Here is a 27205-nt window from a genome sequence, read left to right as displayed (position 1 = left end):
ATTTCCTAACAAATGTGTGGACAGTAGTTAGTGAAAACCACACGCTGTGCTCTTTGTGTGGCTGACACATCTGCTGATCACTAATTTACCGGTATACAAAGGTATGAACGCTTCATTGTGTCTGTTTACTGTCATGCTGGTCGTGTGGTGTTAATCAGTTTCCTAATGTTGGCAAGAAGTATGCTAAATAAAGGCCTGACATTGAGAGTGTTAGCGGTCATAATGCTGGTCTGTATAGGGTTACAAGGACAGCCTCATAACAACGCAGTTGCTGACGTGCTATCTGTTTTCTGGCAGACACCTGTGTTGCTGAAATCAATCCGGAGTCACGTCACGTTGTCGGGACAGGCAGTAATAGTAATGTTATATATTCGGCAATCTCATGAGAGCGACCCCCACCAACCAGATTTCTGCTATACTGTTCAAAATGCGTCGTTTGATTTCAACTCCTTTTGCCATATGATGAGCTGTTCATATCTGGTTGATTTATATCAACCCCAACATTCTATGAGCTTTTGATTTTCGAACAGCGCCACGTGTTTAAAAGCAGTACCCACAAAGATTTGAATCAAGCAATCAATCTTTATTTTATATAGTACCTTTCATAGTGGACCACCATCACAAAGCGCATTACAAGCTAAATATTAATTACAGAGAAGTGCATAATACATGATATACAGTAAAAAAAAAAAAAAAAAAAAAAAGTGAAAAATGCATAATACATGATATATTAGCATGATACATGAAATAGCATCAACAACACAGCAGCTAAGCAGATATCATGCTTAAAGAGCATGGAAAACAAGAGAGAACAAGTGGGTCTTGAGAGTTGATTTAAAGCGAGCGATGGTGGGAGCATCACGCACCAAAGCTGGGAGAGAGTTCCAGAGAGTCGGGACCATGAAGCTAAATGAGCGTTCTCCAAGTGTGGTGCACTTTTGCTTGGGGATAACAAGCCAGCCAGAGTCAGAGGACCTCAGCTTGCAGGCAAGGACATAGCGGGTCAGCAGGTTGAGGAGGTACTCCAGACCTGTGTGATGAAGGGCATTGTAAGTGAGCAGGAGAGTTTTGAAAGTAATCCTGAACTGTACAGGTAGCCAGTGCAGCTGGGCAAGACGGGGGGGACAGGTTATGTGTTCACCTTGTTTTTCATCTGGTAAGGATCCTGGCAGCGGCATTCTGAACTAGCTGCAGTCGGTTTATGGTAGATGCCTGGAGACCACCATAAAAAGAGTTGCAGTAGTCGAGTCGAGAAGAGACAAATGCATGACAAAGCATCTCTGCATCCGGGAGGGAAAGGTAGGACTTTGGAGGTGTTTTGAAGATGGTAGAATGAAGATTTGACCACAGCGGAGATGTGGGCATCAAAGGAGAGGTTGCGGTCCACAAGTACTCCAAGGCTTCATACGGGGGGGGGGGGGGGGGGGCAGCAGACAGTTGAGATTCTTAAGTTGAGTTTTAGATCCTACTACAAGGAGTTCAGATTTGCTAGTGTTCACCTGAAGAAAATTGGCAGACATCCAGCCCTTGATGTCTTGTATGCAAGCCGAGAGCCGGACCATGGCACAGGGGCTTCCAAGGTCGAGTTTTAAGTAGAGCTGGGTGTCATCAGCATAGGAGTGAAACATGAGGCTGTGTTGGCGGATGAGGTGACCCAAGGGAAGCATGTAGATATTGAAGAGAAGGGGCCCAAGAACAGATCCTTGGGGGACACCACAAGTGACTGGGTTTGCGACACCACTGCATCTAGCAAAGACAACAGACTGCATGCATCCGGATAGGTAAGAGGACATCCAGGAGAGACAGGTTCCAGAGAACCCAGCATATTTCTGAAAGCAGTCAAGAAATTAGATGTCAGCTTGGTCAAGGGAGGTTTTTTTGAGTACCGGCGTAACTCGGATAAGCTTAAAGGAAGCAGGAACTGAGTCAGAGTCCAGGGACAGGTTGAGAGTGTACATAATGGAGGGAGCAAGATCAGAAGCACAGAAACGGACAAGGTTAGTTGGCCAGGGGTACAGGGGGCATGTGGCAGTAGTTGATTTCAACATTTTTTAGTATGCAAAAATTTATTAAATTAACAAGCTTTACAATTTTGTGCATTTACACCAACGACAATGCTTCCCTATCAATCTTTTTTTGTAAATATGGCATTAAAAGCTCAAATCAAATATATTTAGATTATGTACATTTTGCTGAAATAAAGACCATATCATGTTTTTGTTTTCTAAACAATTTCATTTTTTATATACATATTTCCAAAATTATTCACATCTCAGAATCATATCATAGCATAGAGTTAAATTATGTGTAATCTTAAATCTTGAATTGTATGGTATATTAATATTTCAGATATATACCTTTAACTGAATACTCTAGTATCATTTTAAATTATTGTATTTTTTGTATTGTATCAATATAACATGTTTATTATTATTTTTTACTATTTCAACACTGTGTAGTGTTGAAATTGGATTTCAACAGTTAATTTAGCCACACAGTGACGTCTCATCAGAATACTAGACACGTATATTAGGAAGTATGCATCACATGCCTTAACCACAGTATAGCCAAGCATTGCATAGCTGCTAAAAGACTACTGGTGTTGACTAATTTACAAGTTGTACTGTACCTTGCTTGATACAACGTTTTGAGACCCAGCAGCACCATAACTTATCAATCGGTAAAAGCTCTGCACAGGATTAAGCTTGCTGCTCATTAAGTTACACTGTACAGGATGTTGGCAGGGTCTTTGATTTGAACACATCCACGTGAGACATCCATAGAGAAGGTTCTTTCTTCGGGGTACAGGTTCAGTGTTACTGGGCACAGCAATACATAGATGAAAATGGTCAAGGGACAGACGACCCAGGAAAATGTTTCCATTGAATTGTCATTTCTGTAGCACAACCCTCCACTTACCCAGTTTCAAGTTATTTAAAAAAAACACAACAGCAGCATCAGTCGCATTTGCTTTGCATATTCTGTTTATTCCCCTCATGCGCTGCCTGTATCTTGTGAGATGAACTGTACAGGAACACCTTAGATGCCCTTATCCAGGGCGACTTACAATTGTTACAAGATATCACATTATTTTTACATACAGTTACCCATTTGTACAGTTGGGTTTTTACTGGAGCAATCTAGGTAAAGTACCTTGCTCAAGGGTACAGCAGCAGCGTCCCCCACCTGGGATTGAACCAACAACCCTCCGGTCAAGGGTCCAGAGCCCTAACCACAACTCCACACTGCTGCCCGTATGTCAGAAACATATGTACAGTACATGGATCTATGACTTCTGTATGTACTTACACATAAACAGGTGTCTCCAAATATTACCAGATTCTGATACAACAACTAAAAAGTGTCCTTACTTCTCATTACCAATTTGCTATGAATGTGGAGTGACTGGATGGTAAGTCCTCTCTTCATTTTACACCTAAAATGTATTTCTGACTGGCAAAGCAGGGGCTACATACCATACCTCTATACCTTCTTTAATCCTAGAAAAGAGATATCCTTTTTGGATACCCCTGCCCTTGTGAAACAAGCTGCTATATATCTGAGCATAACAAGATATTTAGGAAACGAGGGGTGTGAATGGGGTGCAACTGGAAATAATTCCCCACTACAGTTCATTTATTTATTTGCCTTCATACTTGTGGTGTACCTTTGTGCGGTATTGTGATGGATTACAGGTGATACTTACAGGTCTGTGTATTTTGCCCAGTCTTGCTGAGGTATCGATGGTCTGGTATTTGACAATGCTGTCAGCAGATGAGACTGGCAGGTTAAGACAGCAGGTTTGCAGGGTCCTGACTGCAAGTGGAGCTGTACCTCCTGGAAACCAATCATATTACCAACTCTAATGTACTGTATACAAAATAATCCACACACACACAATAGTGCTTGTATAAAGTTGAAGTTTGAATTCTGAAAATGATATATACTGCAGCAACATAGTACATTATTAATGCAAAACATTCTGTAATTTCGGTTATAATTCAATGATGATGTAATGAGAATTCTATATTTTTTTAATTATTTAAAAGGTTGGTATATGTACGTTAGCTGTAGGAGATACAGGTAACAGATACAAAAGGCACATCAGTAGCTATTCCACTATGAAAAGGTACAGTACCTGCAGTACACATCAAGCAGGTTAGGAGTAGTACAGGTTGGGAAAAAAACACAATGTTGCATATCAGGCCTACAGAAAGAGCCATCTTACCAAAAATATGCTCTTTTATTTTAAGGCCAGTGTCATATTTTGGTGCAGGACTCTAACAGTGAAAATATAAATCCTTATGCCAATATAAATTACATAGGGTATATGTGTGTTTCCTAAATGATTCATAGGTTTGCTACAGGAGACTGTCAATACTGTATAACAAGGCATACAAGCTTGTAAATAATGAAAATCACTGAGTAATGAAGAATTCACAAGCTATAAGAGGCTGTGTTACCATATGCCTGTTTCTGTAGTTGGACCTGATGTTGTTGATCTCAGCTCGCAGCTGCTCGGCCTGCTCCTGATTAAGTTCTTGATAACCCTCTTGTAGTGATGGCATGAGCACTGGCATGTGACAGGACACCACATCCCTTATTGATGCACCAGTAATCTCATGAGTCATTGAATCTGGCCCAGATAAACACTGCAAATTCACAGAAAAACACATTAAAAACAATGTGGTTACTTGGGTGCGGTGGTGCAGAGCTAGAAACCTTAGCCAGTTTGCTTGATTCAGTACAAGCACAAGCACAAGCACAAGCACAAGCACATCAAAATCAAAATGATTTTCACAGGATATTAACCCCCTGTTTCAATTCAATTAACTAACTGTCAATAAAACATGTGAGAATTTGTTTTTTTTAAAAAGATGGAGTATAAAAATGATTTACTATTTTAAAAGTGTTAGAGTCTAAATGATGTGTCAAAGTAGTTTCTACCTGTGCATGTCAAAGTTTAGTTGATAAGCTAAACAGAAAACACTCACCAGTTCCGAAGGGGTCTGGTGCCCCAGATCAGACTCATAGGAGCTGCCGAAGTACAGGCGCCAAGCGTTCTGCCGAGGATTCCCAGGAAGCAGCTCTCAAGAGTTTAGGCAGACCATAGAGAGCTCCAGCCCACCTTCTACCTCTCCACTCGAGTCGTCATAGCTGCTGCTGTGATTCGGGAAGATCATGAAGGAGAGGCCAACGTCACTGTCTGAACCAGAACCCACATCCTGCCAGGAAATACAACAGTTTGATAAGATACCAAACTTACTGTGGTGTTTCCAATCGCATGTCTGTTCTACTTTTCTCTTTACATTAAATAAAAAAAGACTTCTACATGCAGTAGCCATAACTGGCCCATGTTTGTTATGCATTACATTCCACTATATCTTTATTCCAACCTACAAGCAAGCATGCAGCCAGGTTGGTGTGGATTGCTTCCAGTTGAGCATTGTAGAGAAGAGCCTTCAGGTCAGTGAAGAACTCTATTAGCAGCAATGCGGTCAAATTCCACATCCTCAGCCAAGGGCACAGAGAGACTGAGGGCATCCAGGATTTCTTTCCGAGCTCCCTGTGGACAAAGACAAAGCTCGGTAGGTCAACTCCATGCATACTGTCGGATTACACTGTGTAACAAATTTTTTTTTTTTTTGGTTCCTGGGTAGTAAGTGTTATTTCGTAATTGCTTATGCCTCAAAAGTATAGAAAATGGCTATTCCCCACAAACTTTGCTTTTGTGACCAGGACAGTGATATTTTGAAATTTACCTATTTTCCAGAACATTCCAGATAGATTCAGTGCTGAGTAAACTTGGAGTAACTTCTAGAACTTTCTAGAACTTTCCAGTAATATAAATAGTAGTATAAATACAGGGGCCTTAAGCCCACCAGTTCAGTTTAGTTCCAGCTGCCTAAGTGGATACATATCTGCATTTTTCTGAGATGGCATCAAGGTCATAGGAGACTTCAAAATGGTGGCATTCCTGATGGGTCTCCAAGGCGGTTTTACCAAGTTTCCCTGCTATCTTTGCCTTTGGGACAGCAGGGACAGCAGGGACACCAAGGCGCACTACCACAGGCGGGACTGGCCACAGCGGACCGAGTTCTCTGTGGGAAGGAACAACGTCAAGTGGGAGCCACTGGTGGACCCCCGGAAGGTGCTGATGCCACCACTGCACATCAAATTGGGCCTTATGAAACAATTTGTCAGAGCTCTAGATAAGGAGTCGGCAGCCTTCAAGTACCTTCAAGACTTCTTCCCTAAGCTGTCTGAGGCAAAGGTCAAAGCCGGTGTCTTCGTCGGACCACAGATAAAGAAGATCCTGGAGTGCAATGAATTCCCCAAGAAGCTCACTAGTAAGGAGAAAGCGGCTTGGAACAGCTTTGTCGCAGTGGTTCGGGGCTTCCTGGGCAATCACAAGGCCGAAAACTATGTGGAGCTTGTTGAGACTCTGGTGAAGAACTACGGCACAATGGGCTGTAGGATGTCCCTCAACGTCCATATCCTTGATGCTCATCTTGATAAATTCAAGGAGAACATGGGAGCGTACTCGGAGGAGCAAGGCGAGCGCTTCCACCAGGATATACTGGACTTTGAACGCCGCTACCAAGGACGGTATAACGAGAACATGATGAGAGACTACATTTGGGGGCTGATTCGTGAAAGTGATTTACAGTATAATTGTAAATCTCAAAAAACTACTCACTTCTAAATCTTTTGTAGTCATTTTTGTATTACTTTAGTATAAATACATGTTAATTTGGATTAGTGACGAGGTAGCACAATATTTATACAGGATTAGCATAGCAACAATAGGCAAATTAACACGTCAGCATGATTATAGAACTTTCTCAAAGATGAATATTCCCTTTATAAGGGGTTGTTTTCAATTAAGCAGCTTTGCCTCAAAGTAGACATAACAGCATCCTATCTATAAACCATTTATCAGTTATTATTATTATTATTTATTTCTTAGCAGACGCCCTTATCCAGGGTGACTTACTATTGTTACAAGATATCACATTATTTTTTACATACAATTACATTATTTTTTTACACATTATTTTTACAATTACCCATTTATACACTTGGGTTTTTACTGGAGCAATTTAGGTAAAGTACCTTGCTCAAGGGTACAGCAGCAATGTCCCCACCTGGGATTGAACCCACGACCCTCCGGTCAAGAGTCCAGAGCCCTAACCACTACTCCACACTGCTGCCCAGTTGAGAAACACATTTCAAGCAGTTCTCACTAGAATGTACTGTGCTCAGAACACCACACAATAATGCACTGTGCTCAGAATTCCACACAATAGTCCTTAACCCTTTAGATACCACATCACATATTTCCTGCCTCTTCAGTTTAAAAACTGATTTGATCGTTACATACCCCCAACATTAGGTTAGCTCTTACCTGGTCAGGTGGAGGGGAGTATAAAGACTTATCCAGCTGGCCAGGTCTCAATAATGCTTGACCTATCAAGTCAGGGCGACTGGTGGCTGCCAATACATATACACCTAAGAACAACAAACAAACCATTAATGTGAAACATAATATAGTACTGAAATTGTAGAAATCAGAAACCATTACTCAGAATCTCCATTGTTCGTTCTCCCTGTATGCGTGTGGCTATTAACTTGCTGAACTTAAACTTAAAATTTCACTTAGACTTAAAATTTCAATGATGTGATGAAATCCAGAAACAATATAAGAATTGGAAACAAGATAAATAAACCCTTCCATTCTGCCTTTAACTAATTGAACGAATGAATCACACTAAACCTAAAAGGCAAAACGTTTCTTACATGTTGCCACTCTTATTGCACCTTGCAATCCTTCAACTCCATCCAGCTGAGTTAGCATTTGGTTGACCACTCGGTCAGTGACCCCAGTGTTATCATGGCCTCTGCGAGGGGCAATGGAGTCAAACTCATCAAAGAACAGAATGCAGGGCTTTGCTGCCTGTGCCCCGAGGAGGTGGGAAAAGGGAAAACCAGTTTCAGTTATAGTTTCTTTTGTCCGTTTAGCCTAAAAAATCAAACTTGGAATAATACCAAATGCACCGGGGATTTACTCCAGTGGTATGTATGCAAACCAATTAGAAAGTAGAAATGTGTTTGTGTGAACAATAACAAAGGCACTCATCAACTGTGCCACCTTGTGGCACATACTGTATACACACACACATTGATTTCTTAAGAAATGGAGCTGTACTTTTATGAATGGTCTCTAGGGTTACATTTTCGCAGATAAACTATTCCCATATTCTTTTCATATTCTGCAACATATAGGAACACACAAGTTAAAGACATCTCAAACTGCCTGCTCACTTGCTCCAATGTATTTGCTGAGAAGCTCACGACCCTGGGAATGCACAACTCAGATATTCAGTTTAGAAAACGTGAACCTTTGTCATCTGGTTATGCATAAAAATGGCAATTACCTGTAAATAACGCTGGTATTGCAGTTGTATGTAGAACACATTTCAATGACAGTTTCGTAGAAGGGTCTGATTGTACCTTAATGCTAATGAAATTCATTCTGCTCTCATTGGCGACTGCGGCAGCTAACCAGGTCTTCCCTGTGCTGGGGGCTCCATACAACAGCACTCCTGACTGCTGGCGAATGGGCAGATTTGCAAACAATGCAGGGTACTGAAAAAAACAGAACACTTTCTTCTAAAGCCACATTCTCTTGTCAATGTGTGCAACTTTCCAATATGTTTTCATGACTAGAATGGTACACTTTTTTTTTCCCTAAAACAAATTTGACTAAAATGGATACTTAAATTTCCATCTGACCTTAGATTCACATAATTTGATTTGTCCAAAATCATCTGAAAATGTTCACAGGCTCCTCATTCTGGTGATTAATTGTGTATAATCAGTTTAAAAAACAACCAGATACCTTTGCTGGCAACTGAATGGTATCCATGAGCAGCTGCCTGGCTTCATGCAAGCCCCTGACGCGCTCCCAGCCCAGGTCCTTCGGGGTGTGCAGGTTAGCGTTTCTCAGCGAGGACTGTGTAAAGCCTTTGAGTGCTTGGTGAAAGTCACAGGTAGCCAAAAACAGCTCTGGGGGAAAATGGGGCCTAATTTGTTAGCTTTGGCATCTTTTGGAATTTGCATATGTTTCAAACTCCACACAAGAAAATATTCTCCTAAAAAAAAAAATACCTGATCTGGAATACATTATTTCACACGTGTACGAAGTATGGACTTTATATTACTTAAGGAAACAGCTTTTGTTTGTCAGAATTTTTTTTGTCTGGGTTCACCAATCCTGGACATGCATTTGCACCCCAAGAATGCTGGTGGGAGATTGAGTCTGAATGGCATGCCCGGGATTGGTGAAGGAGGATGGAGGGTGGGGTTTAATGTGAAGAGATAAATAGCAGTGCATGCCTGAGTGCAGCTGTGTGAGTGACAGAGTCTGTCTCAGTGAGAGCGACAGGTAGGCTGGAATTTAGCACAGAGAGAAAAGTTTCTATATATATATATATATATATATATAAAGCCACATAATTGTCCTACAAAAAACATATTTTGGAAGACTGTCGTCATTTACTTGCTTTGTAAAATGCAAGACACTAAGCCCTATTTAATTAATATAAACGTTGGTGGTTTTTAACACTGTGGTAAAAATCAACAAATTGGTACTCTCCCTGGTGCTTTACATTATTTTAAGAACAAAATCCCATGGAAAGACTGCACTGTCATGGGTGTCAATGAAACACAAGTGGCTGTGTTATTTATATCCGCCTCCCTTTAGATGAAGTGGCCCATTATTGAATTATATTTACTTTCCACATACATTGGAAAAGGGTTTCTTTGAATTCCTGTGAAGATGACTTGAGCTGGAAGAATCAGTGTGCTGAGGAGGGTTTGCTTTACCTGACCGAGAGGCTTGATGGTTATAAAGCACTGAAAGAAGAAGTGAGACCCTTGCACTGACACAAGATAGGGTGTAAAGAACACTCGCTCTGGCTTGTAGCAATCAGGGCAATCAGGCTCCCATGGACAACAGCTTCGCTGGCTAGATCCTTCAGAGCTGGAAAAATAGTCAATAAATTAATGTAGCTAGTACTCTGTGAAAGCTGTTTTCCCAGAAGCGCCTCTGGGCCCTGCTCTTGCTCTGGTGAGGAAGCAGCTCCAGCAGTGTGATCCAGGTCATTCAGGAGGAGAAGGGAGGGCTGTCTCCACACAGCCTCTGCAAACTCCTCCTCCAGCTTCTTACGCACCGTTTCACACCTCTTACCTGAGTATTGAGACACTGAAATCGCACTGTTACAACCAACAGCCTTTAATAAAGAAAGAATGTCATATCTAAATTAAAAAAAAAAAAAAAAACACACAGACAGAAGTGGTCATTAAGGGTGAGCTGGTTTACTGTATAATTGATTCATATACTACCAATATTGCCAAAAGAATAGTGGTTATACATTTAGAACTTTACTTCATAAACCTTCTTGTGCAATATATGTGCTTACCTCGCAGTTGTTTACAATTAATCACTTCCACATAGGCATCCAGTTTATCAGCTGCTTCTCTACACAAGGCCTTTGCAAGAGCTGACTTTCCACTACCCTGTGAAGCAAATGACATCTGCATCATGCATCTGCTAGACCTAAAAAAAAAAAAAGTGCACTTAACTAAATATATGACATGCTTTGCTGGTCCAGAGCCAAGACACTTAGAACTCCTTGTAAACAAATACACTGTACATGATTTGTTAAACTGAAGCTATTTCGACAAATGTTGTATATTAAATTCACATTAAGCACAAACTCAACATACGCCCACCCTACTGAGCCACGCAACAACTTTCCGAAGCAAGTTTAAATAAGCAGATTATATTGGAATTAAAAAACCAAATCGGTCCTCATAATACCAATGCAGCCCTTCTATCTTTAGATTAATCTTGCTGCGAAGCCTAGATTGAAAATCCTACCAATTTTGCCAGCACAGCATCCACTTTAACCAGTCTACAAATCTTTTGTGATCCACGGTGCCTTTCTACTTTTGATTCAAGACTCAGTTACTTTTACAATAGGAAAGCGTTTGGTGTTTACTAATGTGACCCTCTGTAGTTTTTACCTTGGGTCCCATTAACAGAAGACCTCTTAGATTTCTTAGACCTGGAGCTACAGAGAGCAGCTCTTGAGAGAGAGGGCGCCCCCCTCAGGCTGTGAATAATGTGTTCGAAAGCTGTGAGGCCCACTTCCTCTACTCCTCTGAAAGGCAATAACCAGGGGGTAAAACATTTACAGAAGATTTTGATCAACATGCAATCATTAAAGTACATCAGTGTGCTAATGTTCAGACAATTTTTTGAAAACGGTGTTGAACCCCTCAAAGCTGAATCTCAGTTTGAAAGATCCACATCCACCTTCTTGACTCCATGTTACTACTGCCTAGTCCTGACTTTGGAAGAACTAATGAGCTGAACAGATCTGCCATAAAGTCAGTCATGCACTAGTACATTAAACAGCTTGGTGTTGATGGCTTCACCGATTCAGTCGAGAACATGGTGATGAATACATTGATAGGGGGAGGCCTAAGTCAAAATATAGACCTGGTGGAGGTTACATACAGTGACAGCCAAAGCCAGCTATACAAATGGTGACGTATGGGAAACTGGTTTGTCACAGATGTTTCACCAGCAGGTGTCACACACGGAAGCTCGTGAATTCCAAACGTGCAAAAGCTTACAAATTAAAGTCATTTCTATACTTTACTGTATGACTGCAGTAACATTTCAGTAGCCTCCAGTACCTTGCATTTTACAATCCGCCCAAGAGGCTATGGTCACAGACGCGTCCTGGGTAAAGCCAGAATGAAGAAAAAATAAATAAAAATCCCTGTCCGACTGTATTTTCAGAGCACACCAGTTATGAATATGTGCACATGTACTGCATGATTTTCCACACCCTGATTACATAGCAAGATCTGTGCCATCTTAAAACTAGATAAACAGTTGTGCTTTCGATTACTGTTGGACTTCAGTGGATCATTAAATTCAACACTCTGAGTTATCATTTTTATACCTTTCATGCCTATATTAACACATATAAAATGAACAGGACTTTATAATGGTTTGATTTAAAGTAGTAAATCAATATAGTTGGAAGTGTACAAGTACTGTATAGGGAGTATAAATATATATTTACATTAATATTATAATAAGGATACTGCAGATCATTTCAGATTCTTGCTGGACTGATCATCTCCTGTACGCTTAAAAAAGGGTGAGTGTTTTGTGGGGCATTTATACTTGTAAGCACATTTTATACAGCCTGCTATATTGATTTAATACAATAACTGTAACTCATCACATTTGAACGAGCGTGAATAAAAGGATGTCAGATCATAACTTCATGTGCAGTTTAGCTGCGCTCTGACAAATACACGATTGTATTTAAAGCTCAGTCTTTAAGTCCACAGCGCTCTTTTGCTAATGGACTAACGAAGTGTGGCCGATTCAATGGTGCTCAGAAAACAGGACTGCAAAGCCGAGACAGTTTTGCGATATCACACTGCTACATTCTAAGTGAAGAGGACCTGCTGATCTAACTCTTAGGACACTAGCCTTTTCATTTCTGTTGCAGTGAACAGTATCAGAGTATTAAAATATTTATTTTGGGGCAGCAAAATGGAGTAGTGGTTAGGGCTCTGGACTCTTGACCGGAGGGTTGTTGGTTCAATCCCTGGTAGGGGACACTGCTGCTTTACCCTTGAGCAAGGTACTTTACCTAGATTGCTCCAGTAAAAACCCAACTGTATAAATGGGTAATTGTATGTAAAAATAATGTGATATCTTGTAACAATTGTAAGTCGCCCTGGATAAGGGCGTCTGCTAAGAAATAAATAATAATAATAATATTGAAGTATTAAAGAACTGCAAACTTTATTTTGCCTGAAAAGGAAAGTTTCTGTAGCTTCCTGGTACCTAAGCACTTCATGTGTTCTACTTCAAACTCATTGCAGTGTTCTAGTGGCAATCAGACCATATGACCTTCCACAAAGGTACCTGGATGCAGAGGTTTAAATATTTTCACATCCTGAATTAACACAGAAAAAGATAAATACATTTTGGAATATTAAACGGGCTACCAGTAATACTGTTAATAAAACTAGTAAGTAAAAATAAATATTTTAAGCACAACAATGCTTATAATGGGTAAGGCATAATGTCACAGATTACAGCCAAACATATGTTGTTTTTGTTTATCTTACCCCAAACCCCCGCGCGTTGAAAAAGAAAGAGTCTGGTCGATATCATCTTTGACTGTTATCGTGTCTGCTTCTTTAATCATAGGCTGCATCATTACCTGCATTAAAAGACAGAAAGTTATTTTTCAACAGATGCACACAAGCAGGCTTTTTTTAACTAGTCTCTGAGTGTGCACTCTTTCTACAAAAGCAAATCAAATGTGATACTGCACAAAACCTTAATGCTCTGTACCCGTATGTCTGTCTCTTGTATCAAACTGGAAGACAACAGAAAAATCTCATCTGATCTGCAGCTCACAGCCTCATGCGTAATCACAGTCAGGAGGAATTCTACCTGGGCTGAAAAGAAAATGTAGCAGTCAGTACAGAAAACACACACAAGAAAAAAAGAAGCCTTGTTTCAATATAGGTATGTACACATGTATGTATGTATGTAAAGTATGAAACATGGTACACATGTTCATTAGCAAAAAGTATATGAATCAAGTATGTTTTGTTTTTTTTAAATTCTGGATCCAACTGTAATTATGACCTGTATAAAATAAACAACAATATATATTTGTACATAGACATCACAGACTTAATAAATAAAGAGATAAAGTGTGGTCAAAACACTAGTTTTTTTTAATTTTATATTTGTATTTAATTTATTTTCTCCAATCCTACAATATATTTTACCCACCTTCGTTCACAGGTAACTGCACGGAGCTCACTCTTCCTGTTAACCATGACATCTTATCATTTCTCTGAGCTTGAAGCCCATCAAGGAAAGCAGATTTGACGTCCTGGTCATTTACTTTATGAGGCTACATAATAAAAAAAGGAACAGTACCCACAGCAATCAAACCCATTTGTTGACATGATACACTACAAACAAACTGCAATGGAGTTTACTAATAAAAAACCCTACACATGAACAACCTAGCAAACCATACAGCCTACTGGTTCTCCTAAAAAATGATGCCAATATTCAGGCAAGCAAACTTGTAAATGTGCATTCCTATTTGATGATGAAATTACAAATATAAAATCCTACATACCATATATATATATATATATATATATATATATATATATATATATATATATATATATATATACACACACACACATGTATATATATATATATATTTTTTTTTTCTTTTTCTGTACAGTATGTATGACCTTACCAGCATTTGCAAGGGCTGCAGTCGGACAGTGGATGCTATTGTAGGGGTGGATTTCAATGGGCGTAACCTTACAGCTGCACAAACTTCAATGTTCAACCTTCTTCTCAAGCTTTCAGGAATCTGAAGAGACAACAACCGTTCATACTTTCAGAATAAGAACAATAAATAATATTCTGTGCTACCCCATGAGAACTTTGACACTCACCCTAGAATTAGATTTCAGTTACTGCGCTGCAATAAAAATGGTTTTTAAAAAGTCTCAAATGACAAAACAGTGGTTGTGTCAGTGATCAAAATAACTGATGTTTTTTGCAGTATTATAAATAAATTTCACCTTGCTATAATATGTTTTGCTATACCTCTTAAAAGCCACTATAAGGATAGAAGTCATAAAATAGTCTTGCTATTGCCAGCTTAAGACTTAAAGTAAAATTAAAATATTGTATCCATATTTTTCTACAAGGGATGTGCAAAAGAATATGAACCTCCTCTTTAAAATTGTTTTAAACATGCTTTTAAAAATGTATTTTAAACATAACTGAACGTCAGTATTAATTAACTTACCTAAACTTTTCCACAATATCGTTTTTCGTTCCTGTAACTGAACTTCTGTGTGTATTCCTGGTCCTCAGCCCCATGGCATATGATTCTGACAACAGTGGATTCAATACCTTCCTGACTATGACCAGATGGGAATTGTTTTCCAGTAGCATTTGCAGAGTTCCCACTGCTTTTCCTCTTGTCCGGCTGCAGCATGTTCAGTTTTGCCTTTTCTTTGAGCTTGTTCGGTGACAACAGTTTTGTTAGCTTGCCGTACATCACTACAAACTGGCAACAGTCTCCATCCTGTGACTGGTGGTTCCATGGCAGAATGTGAACAGTGGTTGCTTGGGTTATAGCCGCTGTCTTCTGCTGGTCTGTAGAGAACGGTGAACTCCTGCAGACTCTGAATACAGAGTCTGTGAGAACAGAGGGAACTGATGGAACAGAGGGAATCTCTTTGTTGCTGTCTGTGCTCCCTGTAAACATGTATCTAATCAAGCTCCTTAAATCAGTAATTCTACCAGATGTAGAGACTTTCCGAGTTCCGGGTATGTTCTATATGTTTTTTGCGTGACTTTTGGACATCTTGGTTCCAAGTGCTGATTTAGTGGTTGGTATATCTATAATTCTATCCCCATATGTGCTTTGGAATTTGCTTACATTAGGATTTCTTCCAGCTCGAGAGGAGAAATCGGACACACTGTTCTCAGTCTGGCGTAGTTTAGGCGAGACAATAAGTTCAGTAAGTTACTCCAGTCGGCCATAGGGAGCGGCAGGTGTGAGAGATCCTGAAACAGTGCATGACATTGAGCTAATGACTTGACACACATTCATCCACACATACAAATACAAACCTAGATGTGCAATCTAGAAACGAATTGTCAACAATTTCAAAGTCAATATGCAGACAATTGTCAACAATGGTAAATGTGCCATATTATCTTTAACAAATCAATATTATTCAGTTAAAAAAAAAAAAAAAAAAAAACATACCAAGATTTCCCAGTCGTCAGCTGAGAGTGGTTCAACAAATACCTGCTGAATGGACAGGATTTGGAAACAGAGCCTAAGAAATGCCTAAAACAGATAAAAATGTGAATCTAAAAAAGTATCCATCACATTTTACACAATTAAGGTAAAACATACAACTTCAGAATCACTGCCAATGGCTGCTGGAGCTTTAAATAATGTCGCAGGAATTTGGAGCCAAGAAAATAAAACTTTTAAAACGCCCTATTAGAATGCTACAAAAGCACCCTAGTGCCAATTTAACTCCTATGTAGAAAAAAAAAAGAAACTCTTACATAGGAGATATAAAGTCCTACGCAGTAGAGCAAAAACAGTCCTTCATAGGATATCAGGTCCTACGTAGTAGATTAAAAATAGTCCTACATAGGAGATATTAAGTCCTACGTAGAGGCAAAAAAGTCCTATGTAGGAAATAAAGTCCTTCTTTTTTTTTTTTTTTTTTTTTTTAATCGGCACTAGGACGCTTCCGTAGAATGCACAGGGCGGACAAATAACAGCAGTAGGCAGAACAATGTCCATGAGAAGCAAGGGCAGTCATTGGTGTACAACTGGATACAGATTAATTCAGCAACTGACTGTCTGCCCATCAGTCAGATCTGCAGAAATCAAGTTGCAACAGAGAGATACAGCCTTTATTTATCTCCATCTGTATCAGTCTATATACTTCACACAATAGAAGTTCCTAATTTGATTGCTGAATAAATCAATGCTTCCCAAACCTGCTCCCCATCCTTGATTCCAAGTTTGTCCCCAAGTTGTCTGTTTATCTCCACAACATTTTCCTCCAGGAAAGAAATGCGTCGACATCTTGTCCAACTGAGAAACACAGACTGATGCAGACCCCAGGAAAGCTCAGTTGCTTGGTTCTGTAATTAAAAGAACATTTTTAATTAAAACAGGCAAAACATACCACTTTTACACTTGGAAAAAGATTTAAGAAATCCTGGTTAAGAGCCTAACCCCACATGTGTATATTGTATGCTTTTAGCACATCCCAAATTAGTTTTGAAAAGGATTTCCTATAAATCAATCAATAAATCTTTATTATTAATATAGCACCTTTCACGATAACTCGCCCCAAAGAGCTTTACATAGATAAAAAACACTGATTAGTATTAAAAGCAGCAATAAAGAAGTTAACACTGCAATAATAAAGTATCAATAAGAATAAAAGTGATGAATAAAATAAAAACAATAAAACAGTGAGCAAGCAAGAAAAAAATGAAGATGTATAAAGCTAGACTGTAAAAATGTGTTTTTAGTCTAGTGTTAAAAGCAGCAACAGTTGCCTTACAAATCTCTGTAGTTAATTCCATAGTTCAGGAGCTTTATAGCTTTTTCTGTATCTTGGGAATAGTAAGTAACCATCCTGTGATCAGTGAGCCTCTAGGAACATATGGGGTTAAAAGATCATTTAAATAAGATGGGGCAAGGCCATTTAAAGCTTTGAAGTTAAAAGCAGGACCTTAAAATCAACCCTAAACGAGACAGGAAGCCAATGTAAGGCTGCTGACACAGTGGCAATGTGTTCATGCTTCTTTGTTCTTGTTAAAACTCTGGCAGCGGCTTTTTGTACAAGCTGCAATCTGGATAAAACACAACTTGAAATACCAGAGAAAAGAGCATTGCAATAATCAATCCTAGATGTACAAAAGCATGCATCAGTCTCTCAGGATTATGCTTATATTTGTGCATGTAATTAAACTTTATGAAAAGCAAAACACAATGTATATTAGGAATTTGTTTCCTACTGGAAGTAACACCCGCGTCATACAGCACAACAATCAAATGTATAGTCTCGAACGAGTAGAGTGCGTCACGAGACACTGACAAAAAAACAAAGTCAACCGCTTACTAAGACTATACGGGTACTATGACTACATCTTTCGTGTAGCTGTGTACACGTTATTTACATTAAATAGTGTCGTTGTTGTTTCTTGTTAATGCATGACTTACTTCTCTGATTTATTCAATAAACCACCTTAGTTACGTCTAATAAAGTACGGTTAATCACAAACTCGTTACCTATTGAAGGCGAAGCTGTGTAGCAAGACGGGAGATTCAGAAAGCAGTTTTTTGTGTTTGTAAAAGCCAACGAAACTGGTTTAATCCCATGGCTGACAAACATCTCTGCTGACTGTCTGCCCTGCTGATATTTTTGACTAAACGCTAATCGTTCAAAAGATAAGAAAATCAGTGGTTTACGAATAAGGGATCAGCACATTTTTAGACGCAGAGTACACGTAACTTGCATAATACTGTACTTGGCGTGTAATAAAAATTACATTTAAGTAAGAACCACTCGTAGATGGCTTTAAAAAATATAACAATTGTAAGTCGCCCTGGATAAGGGCGTCTGCTAAGAAATAAAATAATAATAATAATAACATGCAACCGTTTTTAAACAGTATTACTATAATTAACTACTGCTGTGCACTGCAACGAGAGCTATCATAGTAACATTGTAATTCAATACAATGCTGTAAAGTCTGTGTATAAATATATTTTTGCAAGGTGTGTGTGTTTTTTTAACACCAAATTGTGATATGTACTTTGTGACGATCCCTTACCTTAAGCAAACAGGAAATGTTTGTAAAGGTTATTCGGACAACAAACCAATCATGCTGCAATGGTTCTTGGATTGGTTAAGGGACACTGCCGTGGTTTTTTTTTGATTGGTGGAGTGATCTATGCTCTCTGTGTGTGATGAATCTGCCTTAATAGGTTCACGGAAACATGGCAGCTTCCAGTTGGAAAACCTTAGAAGTCCGTAAACACCACGAACAAAAAGATGTTTGTTTCACCAGAGCTAAATATAGGGAAGGAAGAAGACCCAAAGCTGTTAGGGTGTGTTGTTATTTTATGACTTAATAACTTGTCAACTGTGCAGAGGTTTATTAGTATGTACAATACATAATATAAGTGATTTCTGAGAATAGTACCTTACTATTGGCGCTTAGTTTCAGCTGTATAATTTACCTGGTTTCTTAGTTCTTGAATTGAAGCTGTTTTCAAATATTTGACATGCATTTTAAGATTATCTGTAAAGACAGGAATGTTCACTGGTCCCTTGTCATGGACATACTAGACATTCTGTCTTGGTAGGTAATTGTAATCTTGACACCTCGGGTTCAACGTACTGTGTTTTAACCATTCAGGTTTATACTATCAACCTGGAGTCCCGTTACCTGTTGATTCAGGGTGTGCCAGCAGTGGGAGTCATGACGGAATTGGTTCAACTTTTTGCAATTTACGGAGCTGTTGAAGAATACCGTGTACTAGATGATTATCCTGCAGAACAGTTCACAGAAGTGTACCTCATTAAATTCCAGAAGCTACAGAGTGCAAGGTAATAGACTATTTTGTGCAGCATGATACATTCATATAATAGTTAAAGTAAAAAAAAAAACCAAACTAACGATTCAACCTAGTTCCCATAAAAGGGAAAGCAACTAAGTGTATCAGTGAAATGATCCAGATGTGCAAAGTTGTAGGTTTAATTATTTCATAGTATTTGACACACCATGGTCAATGTCTTGAATTAACCAGGTATGCATTGACGTGCAAGATTATACTACATGTCTGATTGTGCTGAAACATTACATTTTGATGCAGAATTGCCAAACGGAAACTGGATGAAAGGAGCTTCTTTGGTGGATTGCTTCACGTGTGCTATGCTCCCGAATTTGAAACCGTGCAGGACACTAGAGAAAAATTACAAGACAGAAGAAAGTTCATAGCAAGAACAACAAACAGAGGTATTTTATCCTAAATAAACGTCAGTGTAAATCTATAGTAGTTATAACATTCTATTTGAAATGATTCCTTTTGAAAACCCGCTTAGGGGTTGATTTGCAATCAACTTGTACCAACATTTTACAGCACTGCTAGCAGCTTGGTTATCTCGGGATTACCCCTAAAATACATTGTTGATACAATACAGGTGAAAAGCAGTGACGCAAGACCTTTTATGTTCATGGAGTAGACAGAATCTTTGGTTTAATAGTGTCATCTTAAGGATGGCACCTCCTACAGCAGGATTTTTCAATTTATTAACATGTTTTAAATGTTAATAAATATAGGAGGCTGTGTGGTTCAGTGGTTAAAGAAAAGGGCTTGTAACCAGAAGGTCCCCGGATCAAATCCCGGCTCAGCCACTGACTCATTGTGTGACCCTGAGCAAGTCACTTAACCTCCTTGTGCTCCGTCTTTCGGGTGAGACGTAATTGTAAGTGACTCTGCAGCTGATGTGTAGTTCACACACCCGAGTCTCTGTAAGTCGCCTTGGATAAAGGCGTCTGCTAAATAAACTAATAATAATAATGTATGTTCATTTAAGTTAAATAGCATAGTTTATGGGCCATACAATACATGTAACTAAAGAGAGAAAGGTATAATCACAGAAATTGTAATTCATAGCATAATTTTTGACCTAGTGGCAATATGGCCTATTGTACCCTAACACCATGTTGAGCCATTGCTTAAGCACTGGCTCAAATGGAAGAGTTCCACTTGCTGAGCCACCAACACCATTACTTGCAGAACCTGGTTTTGTTTGGAGGCACCCCATTCAAGTACTGACTAAGGCCATTCTTGCTTAGCTCCTGAGAACTGACAAGATCAGGCTCCATGGTGATATGAAAGTGACAGATGCCAAACGTTTACCAATATCTGATGATAGGGAACCATTGCTAGTCTTGCAATATACAGTACAGTAAGTTACTGTAGTGTTATGAAAAACTGGTCCATAATAGGAAAGTTAAAAGTTAATATAAAAGTTTTTTCCACTGGACACTTATCACTCTTCCTTAAATGTGCTTTACTTGCTCTTATCTGCCCCCTATTTTATTGCATTTATTCTGGTACTTTAGATTACTGTAATCTGTCAAGTGTTATTTAATCTGTAGTATTTTGTATTTAATTATATCCTGATGCAACTATTACTGACACTGTTATCTGCTCCATTATTGAATCATATTTTGTCATACTTGTACTTGCTAGAATCAAAGTCATTGTATTTATCTTGCTCTTAATTGTACTGTGATTCTTGAAATGTATTTGTTTATGACTGTAAATCGCCCTGGATAAGGGTGTCTGCTAAGAAATAAATAATAATAATAATAATAATAATAATAATAACATTTGAGAAAAAAAGGCCTGCCTTACAGTTATATAAATGCACATTGAACTACTCAGTTATGTTGTCTAAAAAATATATTTTATAGGATTTATTTTTTTCTGAACAGATAAGAACTTGGATAGAACAGAGCAGAAACACGAGGAACCTGATACATCAAAGGAAGTTGTTAATAATCTGCAGCAAGAGACCTCAGAAATCGAGACAAGTAATGTCAGTGAGGACTGGAATACTTGCACCTATTATGGTTACCCAATGTTGCCTCCCCCACCTCAGGAAGATCTACAGAGGTTTACATCTGTGTCGGGAAATAATTACTTAAAGCCTACTGTACATGACCCATTATTCAAGGACTTTACTACCACTTCCACAGGACATGCAGCTAATACTGGTAAACATGGTGTAACAGAATGGTCCCCCCCCAGTGATATAAGGAAATATCATGGGCCAAAGGAAGTGTCTTTCACGAAGAGTAACACTTCTGTTGCCAGATTTATCCCAAGGACTACGCATTTGCAGGACAGGAAAAGAAGAAAGGAACAAGTAGCTGTAGATTCACTGATTGGAATTGACACAAACGACGCAGAAATATTTGTAGGTCCAAAATTACCAGAAGAACCCAAGGTGGATATGGGGGATGATTCACTAAACGTGTCAGCCGATTTAATTAGAAACAGATTAATCAAGGTAAGTTGTGTATTTGTCTTGCTTAAAACATTCCTACTGTTGTCATCCTTTTATCTTTTGTATTGATTACTTATACATTTTAACTGAAAACTGTGAATCGGTTAACTATGGTATATATATAAATCCAGAGTAGTCAATTTTATGTACCTGACCATCAATTTACTGAATGTAGGTCAGTAACATATCAGTATATCAGTATGAGTTAAATAACAATTTTGTTTCACTAAATTCTGAATGGTTAAAGAATAATTTCAACCGTTCAAATTTGTGTTGAAATTAATATTTCTCAAAAACCAGATTTGTCTAACATCTATCCTAATAGGTGCTTTTAAAAAGTACCAAAAAACAAAACAAATAACTGTGAAAAGTATAACTTTTTTTGTAGTGTTAAATAATTGCACACAGTTAACATACTTTTTATTTGGTACCTCTGCTGCTATAGATTGAAGCAACATAATTAATGTAGTATTATACGTCAATCTGATTGCATCACAAAATCATATTCAACAGTGTGGAGTAGTGGTTAGGGCTCTGGACTCCTGACCGGTGGGTCGTGGGTTCAATCCCTTGTGGGGGACACTGCTGCTGTACCCTTGAGCAAGGTACTTTACCTAGATTGCTCCAGTAAAAACCCAACTGTATAAATGGGTAATTGTATGTAAAAATAATGTGATATCTGTATAATGTGAAATAATGTATAATGTGATATCTTGTAACAATTGTAAGTCGCCCTGGATAAGGGCGTCTGCTAAGAAATAAATAATAATAATAAAAATAATAATAATAATAAATTCATATTCCAGTACGTGTAACCTGGTTAAAAATATAATCAGATTTAAGCATTTAATTTTAAAAAAATGTTGGTGTTGCTAAAAATACTGTAGCATTCATGTTGTGCTACGTCGAATTTCATTTTTGGAATAACCCTGTTTTTTTTTTTTTTTTTTTATAAAAGGTTTCTTCAGTCCCTGCATTAAAACCAGAGACAAAGCAGACAACTGAAGAAAAACCTCCACCAAAGCAGCGCAGGAGGATCTAACCATGTACATTTTATTATTTTTTTCTCTCACGTGACACCTTAAATTACAGTGCCCAACCACTGAAAGAGGCATCAGTTTAGGATGAACTATGTGTAACAGGACAGAGGCTGGGTGCAAACCAGCGACCCTGCGCACCGCAAGCGAGCGCCTAAAACACAATGCAAAAGAGCCGGGCTCGTCTGCATTCGTGGTGTTAGAGCTTTTAACCTCCTCTCATCTCACCGAACGGGGACAGAATCCATAATGGCGATCGGCTGCAGGAAATCTATGTGATCCGGGTCACTGCACCTTTGTAACAGGACGGAGGCTGGGTGTGAACCGACAGGGGACAGAATCCGTAATAGCAGTGTATCCCACAACAATGCCCATTACATATGTCTAGCTTTGACTAAAATGTTATTATTTGTTACAATCAGAAAATTAGGTTTTGTTGCAGGACATGGAACAGTGTGCCCTATTTACAAAACCAACTTTAAACTACTTTGAATAAAAAAAAAAAAAAAATATCAGATTCTTCTAATAATTTATAAAATGTATAGTTTTTAGGCTTAACAGAAAAACACAAAGGTTTGAATTAAAATACAGGTAGGTAGTGGACATTGAAGCTCCTGACAAATGCGCCCCAACAATCACGCCTCTTTCAAAGTCACTGAGGTCTCCTCTTGCAGCCATGCTAGCCATAATTCTTGGCAACCAGGCCTGTCCAGCATTTTTATACATGACCCTAAGCATGCTGGTCTTAATTAACACATGAGCCACACCTGCGTGGAAGCCCTTGCTTTCAATATACTTGGTGTCCCTCATTTACCCAGGTGTTTCCATTTTTTTGTCCACTACCTGTACATCTCAAACGACAACTGTCATCATTATTTTCAAGTTATTTTTTACAAAATAGGTGCACATCAGATTCTTGCTTTCAGTCTTTATTGTCTTTAATTTTCTGTGGTATCCTGGAAGGCCTGTCTTTCAAAAGCAAGAATACTCTGTTAAAAAAAAAAAAAAAAAAAGTAAGTTGTTGGGGGGGGGGGGATTAAATCAATTCTTACAAGATTTGGTAATTGTAAATATAACCTAGTTTTATATGAGGTTAACATAAGCCACTACATTATAATGGTGTAGTACATATGAAATAATATGTTACAGAGTGGCACAGCATATGTTTTGGTTCTAGAAAGGCGGATCAACATGGAGGTGAAGGCTACCTTTCAGTACTTTACCTTTGGCGACTTCAGAATAAAGAACGTATTAGAAATATACCTTCAATTACTGAATATGGTGACAAGGCAGTAAAAATTCATGAAGGTTTTAAAACCATAAGCACTACTGCACATTAAATGAAAATGACAGACCAGGTTAAGGACTGTATATACCTTTGCATCAGGAAGACAAGCTCCAAAAGCCTCAAGCAAGAGATTTTCTTCTTTTACTGCTTTCTCAAAATCAGCGTATGAAAGTCTGCTGTCGTGATCGTGGTCCTATAAATAAAATGTGATTTTTGTATTATTTTATTGTTTTTAAATGAAGATATATACATGTGCAACTGATTGAAAAAAAAAATTAGCTGTGAAATATATATCTTTGATAAGAATCCAGAACAACCTTTCACATAATGGGTGCATAACCGCAATAAACAGCAAATTGAAAGTGGGGGATCAAGACTTTCTCACCATCTTTTTAAGAGTAATCTCTACCAAGTCCTTAATCCCTTCATCTGGATCTTCTTCTGTTGGTTGTTTTATGAGACTGTTTTTCAGCATGTGGAACATCTCTTCTCGTGAAATATATCCATCCCCATTTAAGTCATAAACCTCAAAACAATCTAAATAAATCAATGAGAAAATGTAAAATACCCTTTGATCTAAGAAACAAAACTACTATAATACTACATGTACTTAAAAGGAATTGCTCAAGTTATGACATATTGAGAACTTGTATCATGCTTTGTGCAAAATTGAAGCGGGGTACTGTGTAAATGCTACACTGTGTTACTTTTTAATGTAGTAATAATGATGGAGGTCTTAGACAAATAACAGCCATATTGAGCAAAAAATAAATTACCAATGTATAGGTGTACGATGCCTTGCCCCTCTTTGTTACATTGTAATATGTGTGTTGAATTTTGTATATTGTGATACATGACTAGAAAAGTATAAGATTCACAGATGGTTTTACGGACCCAGATTAGCTTGAATCTTGGACTACCTGAGAAGGTAAAGCAGTTCACCATTGATGCAAAGTCTGTGAAACCAGATGCTTTTGCCTCTTGAGACCCCAGAATCATTTTTATGTATTGCATCTGTTGTATAGTTCGCTCCTATCATGCAAATATTAGGCATACATACATTTAATTTTTTCATCCAAGGTCCCTCGCAGAAACACTGAAAGTCCTTCTATCCATTCTTTTACACTGACGTTGCTATCATTGTCCTTGTCAAATGCACGGAAGACTAAATAAGAAGGCAATGTAATATACATTGTATTAAGACAGCTTGCAAGTATTATTATTATTATTTATTCCTTAGCTGACGCCCTTATCCAGGGCGACTTACAATTGTTACAAGATATCACATTATTTTTACATACAATTACCCATTTATACAGTTGGGTTTTTACTGGAGCAATCTAGGTAAAGTACCTTGCTCAAGGGTACAGCAGCAGTGTCCCCACCGGGATTTGAACCCACGACCCTCCGGTCAAGAGTCCAGAGCCCTAACCACTACTCCACACTGCTGCTTATTATACTTAAATAGACAGGTACACTGTTTAGACCATTAATGTGGACCTGATATGTTTAACAAGAATCCACAGCATAGGTTTACTTATGTTTAATATGTTACTAATTTGTGAAGGTTTATTTCATAGCACATCTTACCTCTGTCCATAATCATGTCATCTGTCATTCCAAATGTGTTGTGGAGGATGCTCCTGAATTTACCACGATCCAGTCCATTTCCAACCCTGTGCTCGCTCTGCTCTCCCATCAGCACATTGAAGAGTTTGATCAGACACAAAACTTCAGAATTGTTAACTGGAGAAAAAGTTAAAACCATGTATGAGTGGAGTGATAAAGTACATAATATAAATACAGTGAGACCTTGTAAACAAACTAACTACATATACATGCTCATAGTATAAAAGGCAAGGTCCTCGTGACCATCATCCACAGCACATCATACGAATGCAGTTACAATCAATACAGTCACTGTTATGAATGACAATTTAAGTTTCGTCACAAGTGGAAAAATAAAGTAACACGTTTACGTCACTCTAACGCAGATTCATACAATTGTGAGAAACACTTCTCTAAGCAATATAACTTTTTTGTATCAGTGTATTGCATCAGCAATTTGAAATGTGTAAAGCACTACTCGATACTTGCTAGTATGTTTTTTTTTTTTTAAATAGGTCAGCGAGATGTTAACACAGGCTTCGTTACCACGAAAACACAGCAAACCTTCGGTTTAATACTATTGGATATACTAATCACCGATTAAAAATACTGATTTAATTTCCGAATACCAGTAATACATACTGTACATGTGTAAGAACTTTTACTATATATTTTAGAATACTGTAAATAAAAATTAGTTACACTATTTTAGCAACACATACATGTCGAAAACAGGTACTTACAGTGCTTTACATGTTTGACAATTGAATCTGCTAGTTTTTGAAGATTTTTCGCGTTCACAGAAGACATATGAGACATTTTCCTTCACCGTGTGGTCTCAATCAAAAGCATAAATCAAAATGACAGCAAACCGAAACAAATCCACAGCGTTACACTCTGGAAGTGTTTATCAAGCTGTTTCCAAGGCAACGCCAATCAGCTCTGAGTACTTCAGACCCCAGTGTGGCGTCAGTCTTGTAGGTTTTTATGTTGATGTACAAAGTGCTTGTCTCCTGTTTTGTTAGTTTCCTCGTCCTTAATTTGTTGTTAAATGTTCCAAAAAGTGGTAGGCAAGAGGCATTTATACTGGACCACTCTTCTGTTGTTGTTTGTCATTAATGGGGCTTACCAAATACCATGTTACTTGCGGGCAACATTATTTATTTATTTATTTATTTTATTTATTTCTGCATTGGAGACAGAAGCCAATGTTATGGAAATCCTAAAATGCACAAAGAAAATCACCCTATGCGAATGATAGTCAGTACAATTGATGATCCAACACACATAATAGCTGAAATAGCAGAAAAACAACTTAGGTCGCACGTTGAGAAATTACCAAGCTATGTTAAGGATACAACACAATTTTGAAAAAGACTTGAATCAATAAAACACAACCTTCCAGAGAATACATTTTGCATGGATGTAAAATCCTTGTACCCAAGTGTCCCTCGTAAAGAAACTTTAGAAGCTTGTCAAAAAT

General features: G+C 38.3%; 2 protein-coding genes and 1 pseudogene across 3 annotated transcripts; 1 reads left to right on the top strand and 2 right to left on the bottom strand.

Annotated features, from left to right (window-relative positions):
• Positions 1-603: 603 nt before the first annotated feature.
• Positions 604-18539, bottom strand: LOC117395068 (peroxisomal ATPase PEX1-like; annotated as a pseudogene).
• A 64-nt stretch (positions 18540-18603) lies between these two features.
• Positions 18604-23338, top strand: rbm48 (RNA binding motif protein 48). Its single transcript, XM_033992181.3, has 5 exons — positions 18604-18815; positions 19127-19317; positions 19584-19726; positions 21215-21792; positions 22748-23338. The coding sequence occupies exons 1-5, from the start codon at positions 18705-18707 to the stop codon at positions 22829-22831; spliced, it is 1107 nt and encodes a 368-aa protein (XP_033848072.3). The 5' UTR covers positions 18604-18704; the 3' UTR covers positions 22832-23338.
• A 339-nt stretch (positions 23339-23677) lies between these two features.
• Positions 23678-26746, bottom strand: clxn (calaxin). Of its 2 annotated transcripts, XM_033992182.3 has the most exons (6): positions 26466-26710; positions 25705-25860; positions 25175-25279; positions 24500-24651; positions 24203-24307; positions 23678-23815 (listed from the first exon to the last, which is right to left on the bottom strand). In XM_033992182.3, exons 1-6 carry the CDS (start codon positions 26539-26541, stop codon positions 23765-23767), a joined length of 645 nt encoding a protein of 214 aa, XP_033848073.3. In that variant the 5' UTR covers positions 26542-26710; the 3' UTR covers positions 23678-23764. The 2 variants fall into 2 exon arrangements, with proteins under 2 accessions (XP_033848073.3, XP_033848074.3); XM_033992183.3 differs by lacking the exon at positions 24203-24307 and having other exon boundaries at positions 23729-23815; positions 26466-26746.
• Positions 26747-27205: the final 459 nt, after the last annotated feature.

Source organism: Acipenser ruthenus, chromosome 3 (assembly GCF_902713425.1).
Source record: "Acipenser ruthenus chromosome 3, fAciRut3.2 maternal haplotype, whole genome shotgun sequence".
Taxonomy (NCBI): Eukaryota; Metazoa; Chordata; class Actinopteri; order Acipenseriformes; family Acipenseridae; genus Acipenser; species Acipenser ruthenus.
Note: the sequence above shows the minus strand (reverse complement) of the source record. Positions and strands in the feature narration are given on the sequence as shown.

Coding starts and splice junctions, on each gene's coding strand:
- rbm48 (XM_033992181.3), top strand. CDS start 18,705: ATGGCAGCTTCCAGTTGGAAAACCTTAGAAGTCCGTAAACACCACGAA. Junction 19,318..19,583: donor CAGAAGCTACAGAGTGCAAG/GTAATAGACTAT, acceptor ATTTTGATGCAG/AATTGCCAAACGGAAACTGG. Junction 21,793..22,747: donor TTAGAAACAGATTAATCAAG/GTAAGTTGTGTA, acceptor TTTTTATAAAAG/GTTTCTTCAGTCCCTGCATT.
- clxn (XM_033992182.3), bottom strand. CDS start 26,541: ATGTCTCATATGTCTTCTGTGAACGCGAAAAATCTTCAAAAACTAGCA. Junction 24,308..24,499: donor AGATTACTCTTAAAAAGATG/GTGAGAAAGTCT, acceptor TTTTATTTATAG/GACCACGATCACGACAGCAG. Junction 23,816..24,202: donor CTTGTCTTCCTGATGCAAAG/GTATATACAGTC, acceptor TTTTTTTAACAG/AGTATTCTTGCTTTTGAAAG.